We start from the raw sequence: 21311 nt of genomic DNA, 5'->3' as shown, positions 1-21311 counted from the left end.
TTGGTATCCCATAAGTAATGATGACCCGTGGACTGACTACACTTAACAGGAGAAAACATAATTTATGCTTACCTGATAAATTCCTTTCTCCTGTAGTGTAGTCAGTCCACGGCCCGCCCTGTTTTTTAAGGCAGGTCTAAATTTTTAAATTATACTCCAGTCACCACTGCACCCTATAGTTTCTCCTTTCTCGTTTGGTTCTTGGTCGAATGACTGGGTGTGACGTAGAGGGGAGGAGCTATATAGCAGCTCTGCTTGGGTGATCCTCTTGCACTTCCTGTTGGGGAGGAGTTAATATCCCATAAGTAATGATGACCCGTGGATTGACTACACTACAGGAGAAAGGAATTTATCAGGTAAGCATAAATTATGTTTTTGCCTATTTGTCACTGTGGTATTTATTTGCTTCTGTTGTGCATGAAAATGAAGACTGTAGGAAGGACCATAGACTAGTTTTATATGGGGTTTTTTCTTAGTGGAAAACTTACCTTTATGGTTTGGAAAAGACTCCTTGTTGGCCCAACCACTTCAGTTTGCAATTGTACTACCTAGATTAGCTATGTCTATCACATATATAAAAAAAATGTTTTATATCTATCAGTAGTTTAGGCATTAACAGCGCTCATAGAAAGGGAGAGAAGAAAAAGAAAAAGCAACCAATAGTGTAAATTTGTACACACAAAGTTGATGTGTTTTGAAATGCAGCCCTCTCTAGAGGTTGCTGTCCAGCAGTTTCATAAGCAAAACGTATGATACTCTTCAGCCAAAAAGAAAGGGAAGTAGTCTCCTGTAAGAAAATTTTAGAGCACGTACCACGTCTAAGTTGTGCATAAGCCGTTCCTTCTGAGAAGGATTAGGACGCAATGAGGGAACAACAATCTCCTGATTAATGTTCCGTCAGAAACTACTTTAGAAAGAAAACCTAACTTTGTACGTAAAACTACCTTATCCGAATGAAAAATAACGTAAGGTGACTCATACTGTAATGCAGAGAGCTCTGACACTCTACGAGCAGATGAAATAGCCACGAGAAACAAAACTTTCCAAGATAACTTAATATCTAAGGAATGCATGGGCTCAAACAGAGCCCCTTGAAGAACCTTAAAGGGCCAGTAAACCTAGGAAATGTTATATAATTCTGCACATATAATTCTGCACATAGTGCAGAATTATATAACATTAGCTTAGTTCCAGATCTCTAAAGTGAATAGTTAAATAGATATAACGCAAAGAAAACAGAATGCCGCTCCTGGCTCTACTGAGCGGGTCTGTTTTCTTCTCCTAAGCGCATCTGGACACACTGTCTAATCACAGTCGGCCCGATCGCGCTATTAAAATCAATGTAGCTCGCTCCCGCTACCAGAGCAGGAGTGAGCTACATTTATTTTAATAGCGCGACCGGGCACGCTTTGAATAGCAGAAGAAAACAGACCCGCTCAGTAGAGCCAGGAGCGGCGTTCGGTTTTCTTTTCGTTAAATCTATTTAACTATTGACTTTAGAATCCTGGAGCTAAGCTAATGTTATATAATAATGCACTATGTGCAGAATTATATAACCTTATTTCCTAGGTTTACTGGCCTTTTAAGAACTAAATTAAGACTCCAGGGAAGAGTAACTGGTTTGAACACAGGCATATCTTGTGGTAAATCTTTCTAGTCACAGGTTTACGAGCCTGAATCATGGTCTCAATGACAGAGTCTGAAAATCCCCGCTTGGATAAAATTAAGCGTTCAATCTCCACGCAGTCAGCTTCAGAAAAACTAGATTTGGATGAAGGCAGGGCCCTTGAAGTAGAAGGTCCTTCCTCAATGGAAGTCTCCAAAATGGAATAGATCTCCACCAGGTCTGCATACCAAATCTTGCGAGGCCAAGCCGGTGCAATGAGGATCATCGACGCCCTCTCCTGCTTGGATCGAGCAATGACCCGAGGAAGAAGAGCGAACGGTGGAAATAGGCAATATGCAAGCCTGAAATTCCAAGGTACCGCCAGGGGCATCTATCAATACCGCCTGAGGGTCCCTTGACCTTGATATGTACCTCGGAAGCTTTGCATTCTGTCGAGATGCCATGAGATCAAATTCCGGCTGACTCCATTTGAGAATCAGGCTGGAAAACACTTCCGGATGGAGTTCCCACTTCCCCAGGTGAAAGGTCGGTCTGCTCGAAGTCCGCCTCCCAGTTGTCCACCCCTGGGATGTGTATCGCCGACAGACAGCAAGTGTGATTCTCCGCCCACCGAATTATCTTGCCTTCCTCTGATGTAAGCTACTGAAGTTATGTTGTCTGACTGGAACCTTATAAACTGGGCCGAGGCTAACTGGGGCTAGGCCAGAAGAGCATTAAAGATCGCTCTCAGCTCCAAAATGTTTATAGGCAGAACAGACTCTGAGTCCAAACTCCCTGAGCCTTTAGAGAGCCCCAGACTGCTCCCCATCCTAGAAGGCTGGCGTCTGTTGTCACAATCACCCAGGAGGGTCTGCGAAAGCAGGTTCCCTGGGAGAGATGATCCTGAGACAACTACCATTGAAGAGAATCCCTTGTCTCCTGCTCCAGTAGTGTTCGTGGAGACAAATCCGCATAATCTCTGTTCCATTGACTGAGCATGTTTAACTGCAGAGGTCTGAGGTGGAAACGAGCGAACGGGATGATGTCCATTGCCTTCACCATCAGCCCGATTACCTCCATGCATTGAGCCACTGATGGCCGAGGACTTCTGTCAGAAAAATCTTCATTGATAGGGAATCTATTATGTTCCCAAGAAAGTTACCCTTGTTTTTGGAACTAAGGAGCTCTTTTTCAAATGTACCTTCCATCTGTGAGATCGCAGGAAGGATAGCAACATTTCTGTGTGGGACCTTGCTTGTTGAAAGGATGGCACCTGGACCAGGATGTCGTCCAGATAGGGCGCCACTGCAATGCCCGTAATCGGAGCACCGCCAACAGAGATCCCAGAACCTTTTACTTCGGCTGCAGAATTGAGAATAATAAAATAAAATAAATAATAAATAATAATAATAAATAAAATAATTTGCTGAGGTGCCTACCCTGACCTGCTACACCGTAGCTTGATATTCCCTTTAGGTAATTCATCAAAAACCCAGTAGCAGAAGAAGTGATCCGTTTTCCGGGCCTAGAAACTCCTGCTTTCCGAAAATCAAGCGTTTCTAGTCAGACCCAGAAAAACTCTTCCTTCGCACCTGGAAGAGAAGTAAAAGTGTCTCGCAACTCAGATTGCTGCCTCACGTAGCTCTGTCTATCGTGGGCGTTCCCAAACAAAATCTCCCGGTCTGTATTTTTTATGATAAAGTTTAACTGCCGGGAGAAGAGGAACCACCATAGCCTAAAATTCTCCTTAGCCCCAGTGCCTGCTAAAATGGCTGTCTTATCAATCCTCTCCAGTATAGGAGAGTTTGTGTCCCTTCAAATATAAAGTGCCTTCACTTACATTGGCCCCTTTGTCATTTATGTGTTTGAAATAAAGTGCCCACTCTCCTTCCCAGAAATATTAAAGTTAGCACTTACCTCACAAATCTGCTGACAGCAAGGCAGCTCACCAGGTTTGAGAGGTATTCTCCCTCACATAGCCCTGTGGAAAGGAAAATAGACTCAGGCTTATAGAGTTAGGGCAGCATAAATTACATGGGAGGCGCAGTGAGAATTATGTCCCACAAGTTCCCCTTTGCTCTAAAACCACCACTGCCCTACTGAAGAGACTGATGTGGACTACGACTCCACCCTAGTACAAAGCAGCACAATCTTGCACTACTTAGAAAAAGATTCTTCAAGCAAGATTTTTTTTTTTTTTTAACGCCTAACTTTACCACTTCCTTGCTCTAACGTAGGCAAAGAGAATGACTGGGGTGGGAGGGAAGGGAGGTGACATTTTAACAGCTTCGCTGTGGTGCTCTTTGCCGCCACCTGCTGGACAGGAGTGATATTCCCAATAGTAATTAGATAATCCGTGGACTCATCGTGTCATTAGAAAAAAAAGAGGATTTATTGTTGAATAAATTTATGCAGTAATGTGTAAAGATTTAGGCTTTCACTTATGCATAGTTCAAGATTAAAACAAATGTCTCGGAGTAAAATATCTCACAATGGAGATTTTAAGCATTTGCTGATTTAGTAACAGTTGAATACTGCTCAGTTCGATTAGCCAGTAAGTTCAACAAACCTGGCTTAGGTGAGGCGTTTCTGTGGAAACACTGTCCTGTTGGAGATACACACGAACAGTCCTGCTGAGTCTTTCACTCTGTTTGCGTGTGGTCTCGCCGGACTGGAAGTAACGTCACTAAGTGGGCGGTCCCCTCACCTATGCCAGGTTTATTTAACTTTTACATTTTAGAAGAGGTGGAAGCAGAAAATAAAGACGCATCTTTAATACAGATAGGGATACATATCCCCTCCCTGAACATCACATAGCTCACATGTTTGAGGTCTTACAAGGTGAGCAAATTTTTTGCATTTCAAAACACATCACCTTTGTGTGTACAAATTACACTATTGGTTGCTTTTTCTTTTTCTTCTCTCCCATTCTATGAGTGCTGTTCCTGCCTAAACTACTGCCACTGGTGGAGGTGGATCCATCAGTTTCAGCTGCCTTAAAAAAATACATCAGGAGAGACTGCAGTTTAATTTCATGCATTGATACAGAGCGCAAATTGAGAGATAGATATATATCTATATATATATCTCTATCTATTTTCTTCTTAATATAAGGAGAGTCCATGGCTTCATTCCTTACTGAACCTGGCCACCAAGAGCAGGCAAAGACACCCCAGCCAAAGGCTTAAATACCTCTCCCACTCCCCCCACCCCCCCAGTCATTCTTTGCCTTTTGTCAAAGGAGAATGGCAGAGAAGTGTCAGAAGATTTTGGAGTTGTTCCTCAGGAGGTGTATATGCCTTTCGATATGGGACTGGAGTTTTAAGTAGTCTTGTCAGCCTCTCAGTGAGAGCATTGACGAAAGTTAGTCTGGTTCTGCAAACCCATCCAGACTGCCTGCTAACAGCTCCTTAAGCAACCAGTATTGAGGAGTTTCACTGTCTGCTTTCTTCACTCAAGTCCATGTCAGGAGCGATGCTAAAAGACTCACACTTGAGACTGTGTTTCTGTTCCACAGCATGGATTCTGTTAAGATCATTTACATTTTTACATATGTTAAACGCTAGAAGACAGGGTCACAGTGTTTAATCCTTTTGTCTTAAATAGAATCTTGGGTTAATGCCTCCTGAGGGAGGTTATTTAACAGTGGGGGATTAATCAAATGCGATACGTTGATTTATGCTGATTTATATGGAGATTTATTGGGCTCATAGACTGTTATGCGGTAACAGAACACACAGGTTTTTACTTTCACTTTGTACGCTGTGCAGCTTGGAGCGCTTTTTCTCATAGCAGGGCAGTCCTGTCTTGCGCACCATGTGACCGGGTGTGGTCACACTTGTTTTCCCTTTCCTGGCTGAGCTAGCTGTTGGAGAAGATGTTTGTTTCTCTGTTACCTGGGTCTAGGAGGTGGTGAGTGCCCCAGTCATTGGGAGTATAAAGGTGCCGTTTTGTGAGAAATAAAAGATAATTTATTCTGTGTCCTACTGTTATTAGTGCAAGCTATGGATTATTCTGATATGCTCGAGGGTACTCCCTCTATCCATAATAGTAATACCTTTCTATATTGTAAGGAGGCCTTGGTATGCCCGCCCTCTCAACTATGTTCTGTATGCATCAACCAGGTTATGTCTAAGGTGGTTAACCCCTTTAGTACTACTGAGCCGTCCACCTCTGAGGACTCGCCGTCCCGTGAGGTGCATACCCATTAGTCATCTGCCTCATCACATGCAGCTTCCCGTAGCACACCAGATCCTCCATCTGGAGGGAGCCTTTTACCATCAGACTTTATCGCGCAGTTAAAGACGGCGGTGTCTGAGACTTAGTGCTTTACCTCGCCCTGCAAAGCGCAAGTGAAAGGTTAAATGGACACTGAACCCAAATTTTTTCTTTCATGATTCAGATAGAAAGCTGCTTAAGTTTGCATGCTCTAATTTACTATTATCAATTTTTCTTCGTTCTCTTGCTTTCTTTATTTGAAAAAGGCATCTAAGCTATTTTTTTGGTTAAGGACCATGGAAAGCACTTGTTTATTGGTGGGTGAATTTATCCACCAATCAGCAAGAACAACAGTGTGTTCATAAAAAATGGTCCGGCATTTTAAACTTACATTCCTGCATTTCAAATAAAGATACCAAGAGAATGAAGAAAATTTATTAGGAGTAAATTAGAAAGTTGCTTAAGTTTGCATGCTCTATCTAAATCGCGAAAGAAAAAATTTGGGTTCAGTGTCCCTTGAAACATAGCTCTCCAGTCCAGGGGTCATCCAGTGATTTATTAGATTTGTCTGTTTTTCAAGTATCCATGGATGGGGCACACTGAGTCTTCAGAGGGTGAACTTTCTGGATCAGAGTCTGCTATCCATAGGTCCTGGAGGTCATAACTCAGGGATACAAGATAGGTTTCAAATCTCATTCACCCAAAGGCAGATTTCTCCTCTCAAGCCTGTCTTCCAGACCAGAAAAGAGGGAAGCCTTTCTGGGGTGCGAGCAGGATCTGACCTCCTTAGGGGTCATTGTCCCGGTTCCTATCAAAGAAAGAGGTTTGGGATATTATTCAAACCTGTTCGTGGTCCCAAATAAAGAGGGAACTTTCTGCCCGATTCTGGACCTAAAGTGCTTAAACAAGTTTCTAAATATCCCCTCGTTCAAGATGGAGATAATAAGGTCCATCCTTCCTCTAGTTCAGGAAGGACAGTTCATGACCACTATAGATCTGAGGGATGCCTACCTTCACGTTCCAATACACAGGGACCACTTCCAGTTCCTAATTTTTGCGTTCCTGGATCAGCACTTCCAGTTCATTGCACTTCAGTTTGGTCTAGCTACTGCTCCACAAATCTTCACAAAGGCTCTAGGGGCGCCTGGCTGTCGCCAGAACCCAGGGTATAGCAGCAGCTCCCTACATGGACGATATTCTGGTTCAAGCACCATTCTTTTGTCTAGCGGAAGACCATTCGGTATCTCTTCTCTCCTTCAATCTCATGGATGGAAGATAAACTTAGAAAAGAGTTCTTATTCCAAGCACCAGGGTAGAATTCCTTGGTACTATAATAGACTCGATATCCATGAGGATAGTTCTAACGGACCAGAGACGTCGCAAGCTAGCTTCGGCATGTCTTGCCCTGGACGACCTCAAGGCCATCTGTGGCTGTGTATGGAGGTAATTGGTCTCATGGTGTCCAGCATGGACATAATTCCCTTTGGCAGGTTCCGTCTCAGACCTTTACAGCTGTGCATGCTGAGGCAGTGGAACGGCGATTATTCAGATCTGTCAATAGATTTTGCTGGACAGCTGGTCGAGAGAATCGCTCTCTTGGTGGCTCTGTCCAGAGGGACATCCTTTCTAAGACCACCCTGGGAGATTGTGTCTATGGACGCGAGTCTATCGGGATGGGGAGCTGTTGGGGTTCCAAGAAGGCACAGGGCCTGTGGTCTTAGGAGGATAGCTCTCTCCCGATCAGCATTCTGGAACTTCGAGCAATCTACACTGCTCTGACAGCTTGGCCTCTTCTGGGTTCGTCCCGGTTTATCAGATTCCAATCAGACAATATAACCTCAACCATCGGGGGGAACGAGAAGCTCCCTCGCAATGAGGGAAGTATCTCTGATTCTGGAGTGGGGGTGAGGCCCACAACTGTTCGCTGTCAGCGATCCACATTCCGGGTGTGGACAACTGAGAAGCGGATTTTCTTAGACAATCCTTTCATCCGGGGGAATTGTCTCTCCATCCCGAAGTGTTTGCGGAGATATGCAGCAGGTGTGGGACGCCAGAATACCAAGCTACCCAGATATGGGTTGAGGTCCAGGGATCCTCAGGCGGAACTAATAGATGCATTAGCAGTGCCTTGGAGGTTCAGTCTAATCTACCTTTTTCCGCCATTACCACTCCTTCCTCAGTTAGTGGTCCGCATCAAGCCGGAGCAGGCGTCGGTAATACTGATTGCTCCATCGTGGCCGCGCAGGATGTGGTTCAAGGATCTAGTGAGGATTTCATCTTCTCCCCCATGGAGGTTACCTTGTCGCAGGGATCTGCTGGAACAAGGTCCTTTTGTTCATCAAAATCTAGATTCTATAAGGCTGACTGCTTGGAGATTGAATGCTTAGTTTTCTGAGAGAGTTATTGATACTCTTTCAAGCTCATAAGCCGGTTACTCGTCACATCTATCATAAGGTGTGGAGAACCTACTTATTCTGGTGTGAAGTGCTTGGATTTCCCTGGCATAAAATTAAGGTTGCCAGTATTGTGTTTCTCCAGGATGGTGTGGAGAAGGGTCTCTCGGCCAGTTCCCTGATTGGGACAGATTTCGGCCTTGTCTGTTTTACTGCACAAGAGGCTCTCGGAACTTCCTGATCAGTCTTTCGTTAAAGCTCGGATGAGACCTGTGTTCAGATCTTTGGCTCCTCCTTGGAGTCTGAATCTGGTTCTTAAGATTTTGCAACAGGCTCCATTTGAGCCTATGCATGAAATTGAAATTAAAGTTGTTGTCCTGGAAGGTTCTTTTTCTACTGGCTATTGCTTCTGCGTGCAGAGTTTCAGAGATTGCAGCTTTGCAATGTGAGCCTCCTTATCTGGTGGTCTATTCTGATAATGCTGTCCTACATACTAAGTTAGGGTTTCTTCCTAAGGTTGTGTCAGACTGCAACATCAATCAAGAGATTGTGGTTCCTTTCTTGTGTCCTAATCCTTCTTTGAAGCAAAGTTTGCTTCATAATTTGGACGTGGTTCGAGCCTTTAAGTTCTATCTTCAGGCTACTAAGGATTTTAGACAAATCTCCTTCCTTGTTTGTTTCCTTTTCTGTGAAGCGTCCTCTAGAGTTTGGTTTGTTTCCCAACAGTAAGGAATGAAGCCGTATACTCTCCTTATATTAAGAAGGAAAACATAAATTATGCTTACCAGATAATTTAATTTCCTTCTGTATAAGGAGAGTAAACGGCCCCTGCCCGTGTTCTGCGATGGGCGGCCCCCTAAATTGTATTTTTATACCCTTATATTTCTCCTACTGTTTTTTTGTTCCCTCGGAAGAATGATTGGGAGAAGTGGGAGGTATTTAAAGTGAAGGTAAAGTTCACTGTATGTCATTATGTAGTTTTGCTTGTCCATCTAAATGAATGGTACTTTCATTCATAATTTTTTTTACAATTAAGTGTAAACTGAGATTTTTATCTTTATGCTTACATTTGGGCTATCCATAAAATCAACCTTATTTCTCCAACATAGGTGTGTCCGGTCCACGGCGTCATCCTTACTTGTGGGATATTCTCTTCCCCAACAGGAAATGGCAAAGAGCCCAGCAAAGCTGGTCACATGATCCCTCCTAGGCTCCGCCTACCCCAGTCATTCTCTTTGCCGTTGTACAGGCAACATCTCCACGGAGATGGCTTAGAGTTTAAAAAATATATCTGTTGGTGTGAATCTAAAGGATTCCCTTGGGACAAGGTTAAGATTCCTAAGATTCTATCCTTCCTTCAAGAAGGATTGGAAAAAGGATTATCTGCAAGTTCCCTGAAGGGACAGATTTCTGCCTTGTCTGTGTTACTTCACAAAAAGCTGGCAGCTGTGCCAGATGTTCAAGCCTTTGTTCAGGCTCTGGTTAGAATCAAGCCTGTTTACAAACCTTTGACTCCTCCTTGGAGTCTCAACTTAGTTCTTTCAGTTCTTCAGGGGGTTCCGTTTGAACCCTTACATTCCGTTGATATTAAGTTATTATCTTGGAAAGTTTTGTTTTTGGTTGCAATTTCTTCTGCTAGAAGAGTTTCAGAATTATCTGCTCTGCAGTGTTCTCCTCCTTATCTGGTGTTCCATGCAGATAAGGTGGTTTTACGTACTAAACCTGGTTTTCTTCCGAAAGTTGTTTCTAACAAAAACATTAACCAGGAGATTATCGTACCTTCTCTGTGCCCGAAACCAGTTTCAAAGAAGGAACGTTTGTTGCACAATTTGGATGTTGTTCGCGCTCTAAAATTCTATTTAGACGCTACAAAGGATTTTAGACAAACATCTTCCTTGTTTGTTGTTTATTCCGGTAAAAGGAGAGGTCAAAAAGCAACTTCTACCTCTCTCTCTCTTTTTGGATTAAAAGCATCATCAGATTGGCTTACGAGACTGCCGGACGGCAGCCTCCCGAAAGAATCACAGCTCATTCCACTAGGGCTGTGGCTTCCACATGGGCCTTCAAGAACGAGGCTTCTGTTGATCAGATATGTAGGGCAGCGACTTGGTCTTCACTGCACACTTTTACCAAATTTTACAAGTTTGATACTTTTGCTTCTTCTGAGGCTATTTTTGGGAGAAAGGTTTTGCAAGCCGTGGTGCCTTCCATCTAGGTGACCTGATTTGCTCCCTCCCATCATCCGTGTCCTAAAGCTTTGGTATTGGTTCCCACAAGTAAGGATGACGCCGTGGACCGGACACACCTATGTTGGAGAAAACAGAATTTATGTTTACCTGATAAATTACTTTCTCCAACGGTGTGTCCGGTCCACGGCCCGCCCTGGTTTTTTAATCAGGTCTGATAATTTATTTTCTTTAACTACAGTCACCACGGTATCATATGGTTTCTCCTATGCAAATATTCCTCCTTAACGTCGGTCGAAATACTGGGGTAGGCGGAGCCTAGGAGGGATCATGTGACCAGCTTTGCTGGGCTCTTTGCCATTTCCTGTTGGGGAAGAGAATATCCCACAAGTAAGGATGACGCCGTGGACCGGACACACCGTTGGAGAAAGTAATTTATCAGGTAAACATAAATTCTGTTTTTTTTTTTTTTTCTCTTTTCTTTGCATGTCACGTTTTTTTCAATATCCAATTGAAATTCTGGCCGTTGGGTGGCCAGAGATCTACGTCATCCCCCTCCTCTATCCTCTGCACATGCATTTAGAAGCATTTGTTAATCTTGTCGGACAAGTGCGTGCCCGTTTCGCACATGCACATTGCAAATATTGTAGAAGAATGACGCCTGGCGCAGCAGAATTTTGAGTGCCTAGGGCAGCACAAAACCTAAATACGCCCCTGAGTGTGACTAAATCGATAGGATATAGAGAGAGTTGAAACTTTACCTTACTTTAAGCCTTTGGCTGAGGTGTCTTTGTCTCCTCCTGGTGGCCAGGTTCAGTATTTCTCAACAGTAAGGAATGAAGCCATGAACTCTCCTTATACAGAAGGAAATGAAATTATCTGGTACGCATAATTTATGATATATCCCCTGAGGAAGGGGATACTTTCTCCCTGAAACGTCATTACTTTTCAAACAAGATGTTTTTGGAAAGACCAGCGAGTGCCAGTTTTGTGTGTATATATGTGTGTATATATGTATGTATGTGTGTATATATATATATATATATATATATATATATATATATATATATATATATATATATATATATATATATATATATATATGTATATATATATATATATATATATGTATATATATATATATATATTTGTCCAAGTGAATGATTTAGCACACTCGAACCCCAGACTGGGGTAGGTAAATACCAGGGTGCTGAATCAAAAAATGTATAGTCCAATGCAATGACAGCACTCACTGGATTTTCAATAAAAAATTTATTTTATTAGAAAAGTTTAAAAATGAAGATCCATGACGTTTCGGTGCCCACTGGCATCTTTATCAAATGGTATCACCCAGCTTGAACAGATGAACAGTCCTGACATTTCTGTTTCCTGGATGTCAGGACTGTTAATCTGTTATCAAGCTGGGTGATACCATTTGATAAAGGTGTATATATATTCTCCAGCTCTTTCAGGGCTCTAGTTTTGTGTGTGCGATACTTATATTTAAAAATTTGGAGATTGATATTCAATAATTCTAAGGTGCATTCTTTGACGTAATGTTGATTTAAATTAACACTTTAAAGATGACTGGAAGAAAAGGCAGAGTTGTCAGCAATGATGACGGAAGTATATCATATGAGTCAAGGTCGGAACTTGATGTACCTGTTGAAATTCTAAATATCACAGAGAAACAGAGGTTCATGGATGGTGAGAAGGTATGTACATTCTGCTGCATTGTGTACAAGTAAAAGGAGAGGAATTTGGATTGGATTGTAACTTATAAAAGCACACATTATTTTATAGAATATTGCAATCATCTCAGAAGCTGCTAGTTCAGGAATTTCTTTACAAGCTGACCGTCGTGCTAAGAACCAGAGGCGGAGGGTACATATGACACTGGAATTGCCTTGGAGTGCTGACAGGGCTATTCAGCAGTTTGGTGAGCTATACTTACTTGATCAGTTTTGCATGTATTTAGCATGAGTTTGCTTGCAGTCTCTCCTCTTCTGTATTTGTTACAGTCAGAGAAACATAGTTGAAGGGGGGTAGTGCATTTATATAGCAAAGAAATATAGTGTTAGCTTATATATTTCTTAGGTTAGTCCTCCAGTGTTTGTCCTTACCACCTGTAATGGAAGCTTATTCTATGCATCAACCTTTCTGTGAAGAAGGGCTTCTGAAAATTTATCTTGAACCGTACCCTTTAACTTGAGATCATGACCTCTTGTTCTGGAATTGCTCATTTTGTGAAAAATGCTTACTATTAAGCCCCTAAATATACCATCATATATATCACCTCGGTCCCTTCTATCCTTAAAGCTAACATATTTAGGTAGTTGAGCCTTTCTTGGATGTTTTGTGTGTGTGTATAGCAGAATATTGCTACTATAAATTCCTGTGGTTTGGAATAGGTTTCAATAAAATAATTCTTGGAATGACAACAGTCATGCAAGGTTATACAGATCCGCAAGTGTTTGTCTTTACGAACATGACAATTTGCATGAAATGTAAGCACAACTATGCACAAAAGATTGCATCTTTTGCTTAGTTTGCTAAACTGTTCTTTCTCTGTTCTGTAGGAAGAACACACAGATCCAATCAGGTTACAGCCCCTGAATATGTCTTCCTGATTTCTGAATTGGCTGGAGAACAAAGATTTGCTTCAATTGTTGCAAAAAGATTGGAAAGCTTGGTAAGAATATCAAATCTAATTCAGCAGTTCATAACCATTTTAAATGATAGAGCACATTTGATCCCCTACCCACACACATTTTAGGAGTTCTTACAAGTTCTGACAATCTTCCATATGTTTAAGTTTTTCTGTTCTAGTAAGGTACATTTTACATTATTTTGAGCTAGTTGCAAAGTGGAACAAGTTCTTCCCCCCTCCCACCCCCATCACATGAGGTGTATATAAATATCCATATGGGGCACACATGGGTCATACTGGTACAGGAGTCAGGTTAAAGCATTTGGCCTGTAATGATGCATGTAAACAACCATTTGCTGTATAGAAGCAGCAAGGGGTGGCAGGCTGAGAAGAAACCACTACATGTCTAAAAGGGGGAGCCTCATAAAAAAGCATTGTAGGACGGCATACTGTTTTATTTTATTTTGATCAAGTATTGTATGGAATTTTGTTTAGCAATCTTGCTGTATAGTGTTTAAACATTTTTGCTCTGTCTATAGGGAGCCTTAACACACGGAGACAGGAGAGCAACAGAATCCAGGGATTTGAGCCGTTTTAACTTTGATAACAAGGTAAGTGGATGTGGCTTTAATACTTTTAATGCATGAGTCAGTCTAATTAGGAAGCTTTTTCATATTATGGGAACCTTAAATATAAATTGCCAATCCATTGCATGCAATAAAGCAAATTAAAATCTATGAGCTACCCGAAAATTTTAGAAGCAAATGAACAGTTTTGTGTGGGTTCTATTTAAAGAAGAAAAGGGACATGAATCCTAAAAAATTTCTTTCATATAGAGAATAAAATCTTTAAAACAACTTTATAGTTTTTTTCTATTTTAATTAGTTTCATTCTCTTGGTATTGAAGTAGCATAAATTCACTGCTGGTTTCTAACTGTGATTAGTAACTGATAGTGAATATAAGCAACAGGTAAATAAGTACACATACCAGTGTCTGTATGAGGGCCTAGGGCTGTGATGAATCGGGGGGGGGGGGGTCCAAACCATTACAGAAAAAACGGGAACATCAAGGAATTCAAAGAGAGCTCTACCGGCCGTTTGCCATAGCAACCCAGTATAAACAAATATCAGTGTAGTTGATCACCATATGTTAAAGCGCAAGGGGGGGCATTAAACATAGCAAAAATAGCTTAGCCAAAAAAGTGGCGAGCAGGAGATAATCATTTGATCAGTCTAAATGTCAAATGCAACATAATAGCGCTGTACAGTAAACAAATATGAAGTATGTGCCAGATGTTAGTATTATCCTAGCGCACAAAAAATACTGAGGCATTACCAGACAAGCGTGGGGGCCAGATAAAAAACATATTGCTAGCTGTGAACTATGCAAACCTGCTTCAGTGTTAAGGGAAGTCTCATAGGAACAGAAACATACCAGGGTCTGTATGAGGACCTAGCGTTGTAATAAATCAGGGGGGGTTCAAACAGTACAGAAAACCGGGAACATCAGAGAATTTCAAAGAGAGCGTTACCAGCCGGTTGCCATAGCAACCCAGTATAAACAATTATCATAGTAATTGATTAAAGGGGAGTTATCCACAATATGTGTTACAGCGCAAGGGGGGCCAATTAAACAATAGCTAGGCCAAACGTTTGATCAGCCTAAACGGCAAAAGCAACATAATAGCGCTGTACAGTATACATATATGGAGTCTGTGCCAGATGTCAGTATTATCATAGCACACAAAGAAATGCTGAGACAATAAGCGTGTGGGCCAGATAGAAAACACATTGTTAGCTGTGTAAATGCAAAACCTGCTTCAGTGATAAAAAAAGTCTCAAAGGACTAAATCAGTCTATGAATGTAATAAAATGGAAAATAATTCTAATTGGTGACAAGCCTTAGAGTGGATAAGGCATAGAAGTACATAACAAAAGAATGTTGTAGCCCAACATAACTCAAAGCACAGAGGGGTAGGCCACTATATTTCAGACACAGTTCTCAGTATGTTGTAAATATATGCATTACATGTATTAAAGCATTATAAATATTTGTAAATATGTGAGCATATTAAAGCCATGTCCGGTCACATGGAAAATTAATAAAAACATGTAATCAGAGTCCAAAAGTCAAATATCACAAACACACCTGCCAATCTAGATGTGTATTGAGCCCTTTTGGTATGAGGGTCTCCAAAACATAGGTCCAACGAGCTTCCTTCCTAAGTAAAAGGGTATTCCTGTCTGCTCCCCTACTGGGGGGGGGGGGGGGGGGACATGGTCAATAATAGTGTACCTGAGGTCCTTGACTGTATGGTTGCAATTGGCGAAATGGCGTGCCACCGGTTGTTCAGAAGTCCCATTTTTAATAGCCATTCTAATGGCCGACCGATGGTTAGCCATTCTTGTGCGTAGATCATCCGTCGTTTTACCCACGTAAAAAAGGCCACAAATGCAGACAACTCCGCCTCAAAGAAAGATTCCAGGGACAAGAATCTGAAATGGAACCCTTTCGTAAAAAATCAACCTTTGACCCCGGCTCACAAAATGCTAGCATTCAGACCTATGCACGCTTGGCATATTCCGGTATGGATAAATCCATTGCTGAACATAGATACAGCACTTTTAATAACCTAAATAAAGAAGAAAGACTGGCTCTCAAACTCCTCACTGAGGACGACTCTATCATCATTAGAGAGGTGGACAAGGGTGGAGCACTGGCACTTTTAAGTTACAGTGACTACAGAACCGAAATTCTTGGCCAATTAAGTGATACATTAACATACTGCAGACTCAAAGGGGACCCCACTGACTCCTATAAGGCAGAGATTGACTCCTACCTTTTGGAACTTTCGGGGTGTAATATCTCCCAAAACACTTTGGTGTTCTTACTTGTGAACCACCCCATCATTCCAATCCTTTACACGCTACCCAAGATCCCCCCCCGGCAGACCCATTGTTTCTGCGATGGGTTCCATTCTCCAACCCATCGCACGATTCTTGGATTTCTATTTGCAGTCTTTGGTCAGGGACATGGAGAGTTTTTTACGTGATTCATCAATGCTCTTGGATTGCTTATCCACCATCTCTTGTACTGATACAGACCTGCTGGTGACCCTGGATGTCACCAGCCTTTATACTGTAATACCCCACCATGATGGTATGGAAGCTACAAGACACCATCTCCTCCATTACCCCTATGTGGGGCCACCTGTGGAGGTACTAATCCACCTACTAGAATTCTTCCTAACAACAAACTATTTCAAGTTTGAAAAGCATTTCTACCTACAAAAACAGGGGACCGCCATGGGGTCTAATGTGGCACCCTCATACGCCAAACTTTATATGGCACATTTTGAAACAACTGACACGGACCTATTCAAAGATCAACGGATTAAATTTTACAAACGCTACATTGATGACCTGTTGCTGGTGTGGAGCGGATCAGAACAGGAACTACTCATTTGGTTCCAACAACTGAACAGTGCATTTATGGCCTTGAAATTTTTAAAATTAATTTTTCTTTTGCTTCAATTGATTTCTTGGATGTACGCCTATTTAAGAATGGTGATAGAATATAGTCCACCTTATTCAGAAAAGAAACCGATAGGAATTCTCTCTTATCCTATACATCCTGCCATCCCCCAGCGCTTAAAAGCGCTCTGCCTAAATCGCAGTTACGAGTCATTAGAAATAACTCTCTGGACTAGCATAAAGACCTACAATTAACTGAAATGACCAATAGATTCACACAGCGGGGCTATCCTCCAAAACTTCTGGCACAACAAAAATCACAACTATTGACTAATCAAGATACCAGCAGGGATGACAAAAATACCCCTAGGATGACCTTTGCGACTACTTACACTGGGGACAAACAAAGAATCAACAAACACTTACAGGACAATTGGCATGTCATAAACACGGATCCTGCTTTACTGTTGCAACAGATGCCCCCACCCCGGATTGGCTTTAGGAGATCCAAATCCCTAAGGGACATATTGGTAAAAACCGACCCAGTTAAGAGTTACACTAAAGGTACCTGGCTTAATTTGGAGAAAAAAGGTGTATTTAGGTGCATAGGCTGCACTACGTGCAGCGCCTTGACAACTGGCAATTACTTTACGCATCCACATAAAAGGAAAAAGTACTTCCACAAATACAGATTGACTTGTTCACACACAAAGAACAAGAAGGGCACTATAAAGGCAAGCTCCTCAGAATTTTAAAGTGCTTGAGATACTTTTTATTTCAGTATCAATATATTATTTCTTGTGAGGAGTGGTGTTAGCATTTGATGCAGGACTTTTCAAAACAAATGGGATGAGATTCCCTAGAAAGAAATGCTTGTGTAGCACTCTCTGCCCAGACTGTCAGTAGAGGCTAGTGATTCTGTATTTAAAATATAACTTAATATTTTACCTTAAAAGTTGGGTAAACACAAACATTTAAAATCACTCTCTCTTTAGTTGCTGTAGGTTACCTGTGAGACCTATTAATTTTATGTCTGGCCTTCGTATATAGGTGAATTAATCGGTACTCACTGGTATCTGTCACCTTAGGATTAGATAGGGTAATAGGTGCCTAGTAGCTGATATTTATAATAATGGTAATATTTATAAATATAAGCTAATAGGCACCTAATACCCTATCTAATCCTAAGGTGACAGATACCAGTGAGTACCGATTAATTCACCTATATACGAAGGCCAGACATAAAATTAATAGGTCTCTCACAGGTCACCTACAGCAACTAAAGAGAGAGTGATTTTAAATGTTTGTGTTTACCCATCTTTTAAGGTAAAATATTAAGTTATATTTTAAATACAGAATCCCTAGCCTCTACTGACAGTCTGGGCAGAGAGTGCTACACAAGCATTTCTTTCTAGGGAATCTCATCCCATTTGTTTTGAAAAGAACAGATTGACTTGTACCACAACCCACATAATCTATCTGTTACACTGCATTTGTGGCCTTTTTTACGTGGGTAAAACGACGGATCATCTACGCACAAGAATGGCTAACCATCGGTCGGCCATTAGAATGGCTATTAAAAATGGGACTTCTGAACAACCGGTGGCACGCCATTTCGCCAATTGCAACCATACAGTCAAGGATCTCAGGTACACTATTATTGACCATGCCCCCCCCCCCTCCCCTCAGTAGGGGAGGAGACAGGAATACCCTTTTACTTAGGAAGGAGGCTCGTTGGACCTATGTTTTGGAGACCCTCATACCAAAAGGGCTCAATACACATCTAGATTGGTAGGTGTGTTTGTGATTTTTGACTTTTGGACTCTGATTACATGTTTTTATTAATTTTCCATTTGACCGGACATGGCTTTAATATGCTCACATATTTACAAATATTTATAATGCTTTAATACATGTAATGCATATATTTACAACATACTGAGAACTGTGTCTGAAATATAGTGGCCTATCTACCCCTCTGTGCTTTGAGTTATGTTGGGCTACAACATTCTTTTGTTATGTACTTCTATGCCTTATCCACTCTAAGGCTTGTCACCAATTAGAATTATTTTCCATTTTATTACATTCATAGACTGATTTAGTCCTTTGAGACTTTTTTATCACTGAAGCAGGTTTTGCATTTACACAGCTAACAATGTGTTTTCTATCTGGCCCACACGCTTATTGTCTCAGCATTTCTTTGTGTGCTATGATAATACTGACATTTGGCACAGACTCCATATATGTATACTGTACAGCGCTATTATGTTGCTTTTTCCGTTAAGGCTGATCAAACGTTTGGCCTAGCTATTGTTTAATTGGCCCCCCCTTGCGCTGTAACACATATGGTGGATAACTCCCCTTTAATCAATTACTATGATAATTGTTTATACTGGGTTGCTATGGCAACCGGCTGGTAACGCTCTCTTTGAAATTCTCTGATGTTCCCTGTTTTCTGAACCCCCCCTGATTTACTACGCTAGGTCCTAATACAGACCCTGGTATGTTTCTGTTCCTATGAGACTTCCCTTAACACTGAAGCAGGTTTGCATAGTTCACAGCTAGCAATATGTTTTTTATCTGGCCCCCACGCTTGTCTGGTAATGCCTCAGTATTTTTTGTGCGCTAGGATAATACTAACATCTGGAACATACTTCATATTTGTTTACTGTACAGCGCTATTATGTTGCATTTGACATTTAGACTGATCAAATGATTATCTCCTGCTCGCCACTTTTTTGGCTTAGCTATTTTTGCTATGTTTAATGGCCCCCCTTGCGCTTTAACATATGGTGATCAACTACACTGATATTTGTTTATACTGGGTTGCTATGTCAACCGGCCGGTAGAGCACTCTTTGAATTCCTTGATGATCCCGGTTTTTCTGTAACTGTTTGGACCCCCCCGCGATTCATCACAGCCCTAGGCCCTCATACAGACACTGGTATGTGTACTTATTTACCTGTTGCTTATATTCACTATCAGTTACTAATCGCATCTACAGGGCCACACACACACATAGTTTGCAGACATTATTGGCTATATGTAACTATGCAATTTTGAGGACATTGCTTTACTTATGTGCAGATTTGACATATAATACAGATTTTACATATATTACCAGTCCCATTTCTGAGCTTTCTGAATGCCCATGTGCTTGCACACACTTATGATGATGGGCTTTACCTATGTGTTATGTACTCAGCTGCTCTTGTTTGAATTTTTGAATTTATTTTGATATGTACTTGGATCTATTATGATGATATGTCCATGGGCCTGACTTATTTTGATTTATCTTGTATTGCCCTGCTTATGATTGATCTTGTCCTGCTGTTCATTTTTTGTTCACTATTTATTGATTTGCTGTATTGGGCCAGACTCATTTGTTGCCTGAGGGGTGTCCTCACTTGTGGGAGGCACCCTACACTGGAGAGCATGTGATTGGCTGGCCTACATATATAAGGGTGTCTGGTGTGGGTTTGTTCATATTGTAATTTGTATGTCTGAGAAAGGGGCTAATCCCCCGAAAACGTTCACATATTTGGAATTAAACTTTGAAAAGTCCTGGCGAGTGCACTCTTCATTACTCTCTATTTGCCTATCTGTTGCACCCTGGGCATGTGATTTGGATTTCTGGAGTGCTTGTCTAATATATATATATATAGATAGATAGATAGATAGATAGATCTAGAGAGAGAGAGAGACTATTGAAGCGAGAGAGAGACTATTGAAGCGAGAGAGAGACTATTGAAGCGAGAGAGGGGCGATTGAAGCGAGAGAGGGGCGATTGAAGCGAGAGAGGGGCGATTGAAGCGAGCGAGAGAGGGGCGATTGAAGCGAGCGAGGCGATCAAATCTTCATAGTCGACGTTTCGGCTTTCACAGAAGCCTTCCTCAAGACAAACAACCTCTCATGTCGGCATATAGCCGTGCTCACCAAACAGGAAACAATAAAAATTGTTCTATATGTTCCTTTAAGGATTGCACCCAGGTGTGTGAGAATTAACCACGGTTGAAGTGCTGGAAAACCTGCTATTTCCTATATTATATTGATATATATATATATATATATTGATATATATATTGATATGTGTGTGTGTGTGTGTGTATATATGTATATATATATGTGTGTATATATATATATATATATATATATATATATATATATATATATATATATATATATATATATATATATAGTGTGTGTGTGTGTATATATATAGATATAGATATAGATATAGATATAGATATAGATATAGATATAGATATAGATATATATAGATATATAGATATATAGAGATATAGATATATATAGATATATAGATATATAGATATATAGATATATAGATATATAGATATATATATAGATATAGATATAGATATAGATATAGATATATATATATAGATATAGATATATATATAGATATATATATAGATATATATATATAGATATATATATAGATATATATATATATATATGTGTATATCAGTGGCGTATTTAGGTTTAGTGCTCCCCTAGGCACTCAGAATCCTGCTGCCACATACCCCCCCCCTCCCCCTCCCAGATAGGGCATTTTTGGCCGTATCATTTTTTTGGGTCAAGGAGTAATGTGACAAAGCATATATTACTAGTGTGCTTAAGTGCACAGATACAGTCCAAGAGGATTTTGGGACAGATTTCATTGTATATAAAGAATATCCTTGCATTATGTATATGTAATTGTGGACAGGGTGCTGCAGAAAGCTAAAGCTAGAAAAGCCTTTTGTGAGCTGTACCTGTTGTAC

General features: G+C 41.0%; 1 protein-coding gene across 1 annotated transcript in view; it reads left to right on the top strand.

Moving 5' to 3' along the window:
* The window catches only part of LOC128643510 (protein strawberry notch homolog 1), a gene marked incomplete at its 5' end in the record, with an annotated part of 92521 nt that overhangs the window by 10130 nt on the left and 61080 nt on the right, over positions 1–21311 (top strand). Inside the window, 4 exons of the mRNA XM_053696356.1 lie at positions 11987–12118; positions 12207–12342; positions 12983–13095; positions 13593–13664. Of these exons, the coding sequence (XP_053552331.1) occupies positions 11987–12118; positions 12207–12342; positions 12983–13095; positions 13593–13664 (453 nt within the window). The remainder of the gene's footprint in view (positions 1–11986; positions 12119–12206; positions 12343–12982; positions 13096–13592; positions 13665–21311) is intronic.

This window comes from Bombina bombina, unplaced genomic scaffold (genome assembly GCF_027579735.1).
Source record: "Bombina bombina isolate aBomBom1 unplaced genomic scaffold, aBomBom1.pri scaffold_860, whole genome shotgun sequence".
In the NCBI taxonomy this organism is placed as follows: domain Eukaryota; kingdom Metazoa; phylum Chordata; class Amphibia; order Anura; family Bombinatoridae; genus Bombina; species Bombina bombina.
This window is presented reverse-complemented; position numbering and strand designations above follow the sequence as displayed.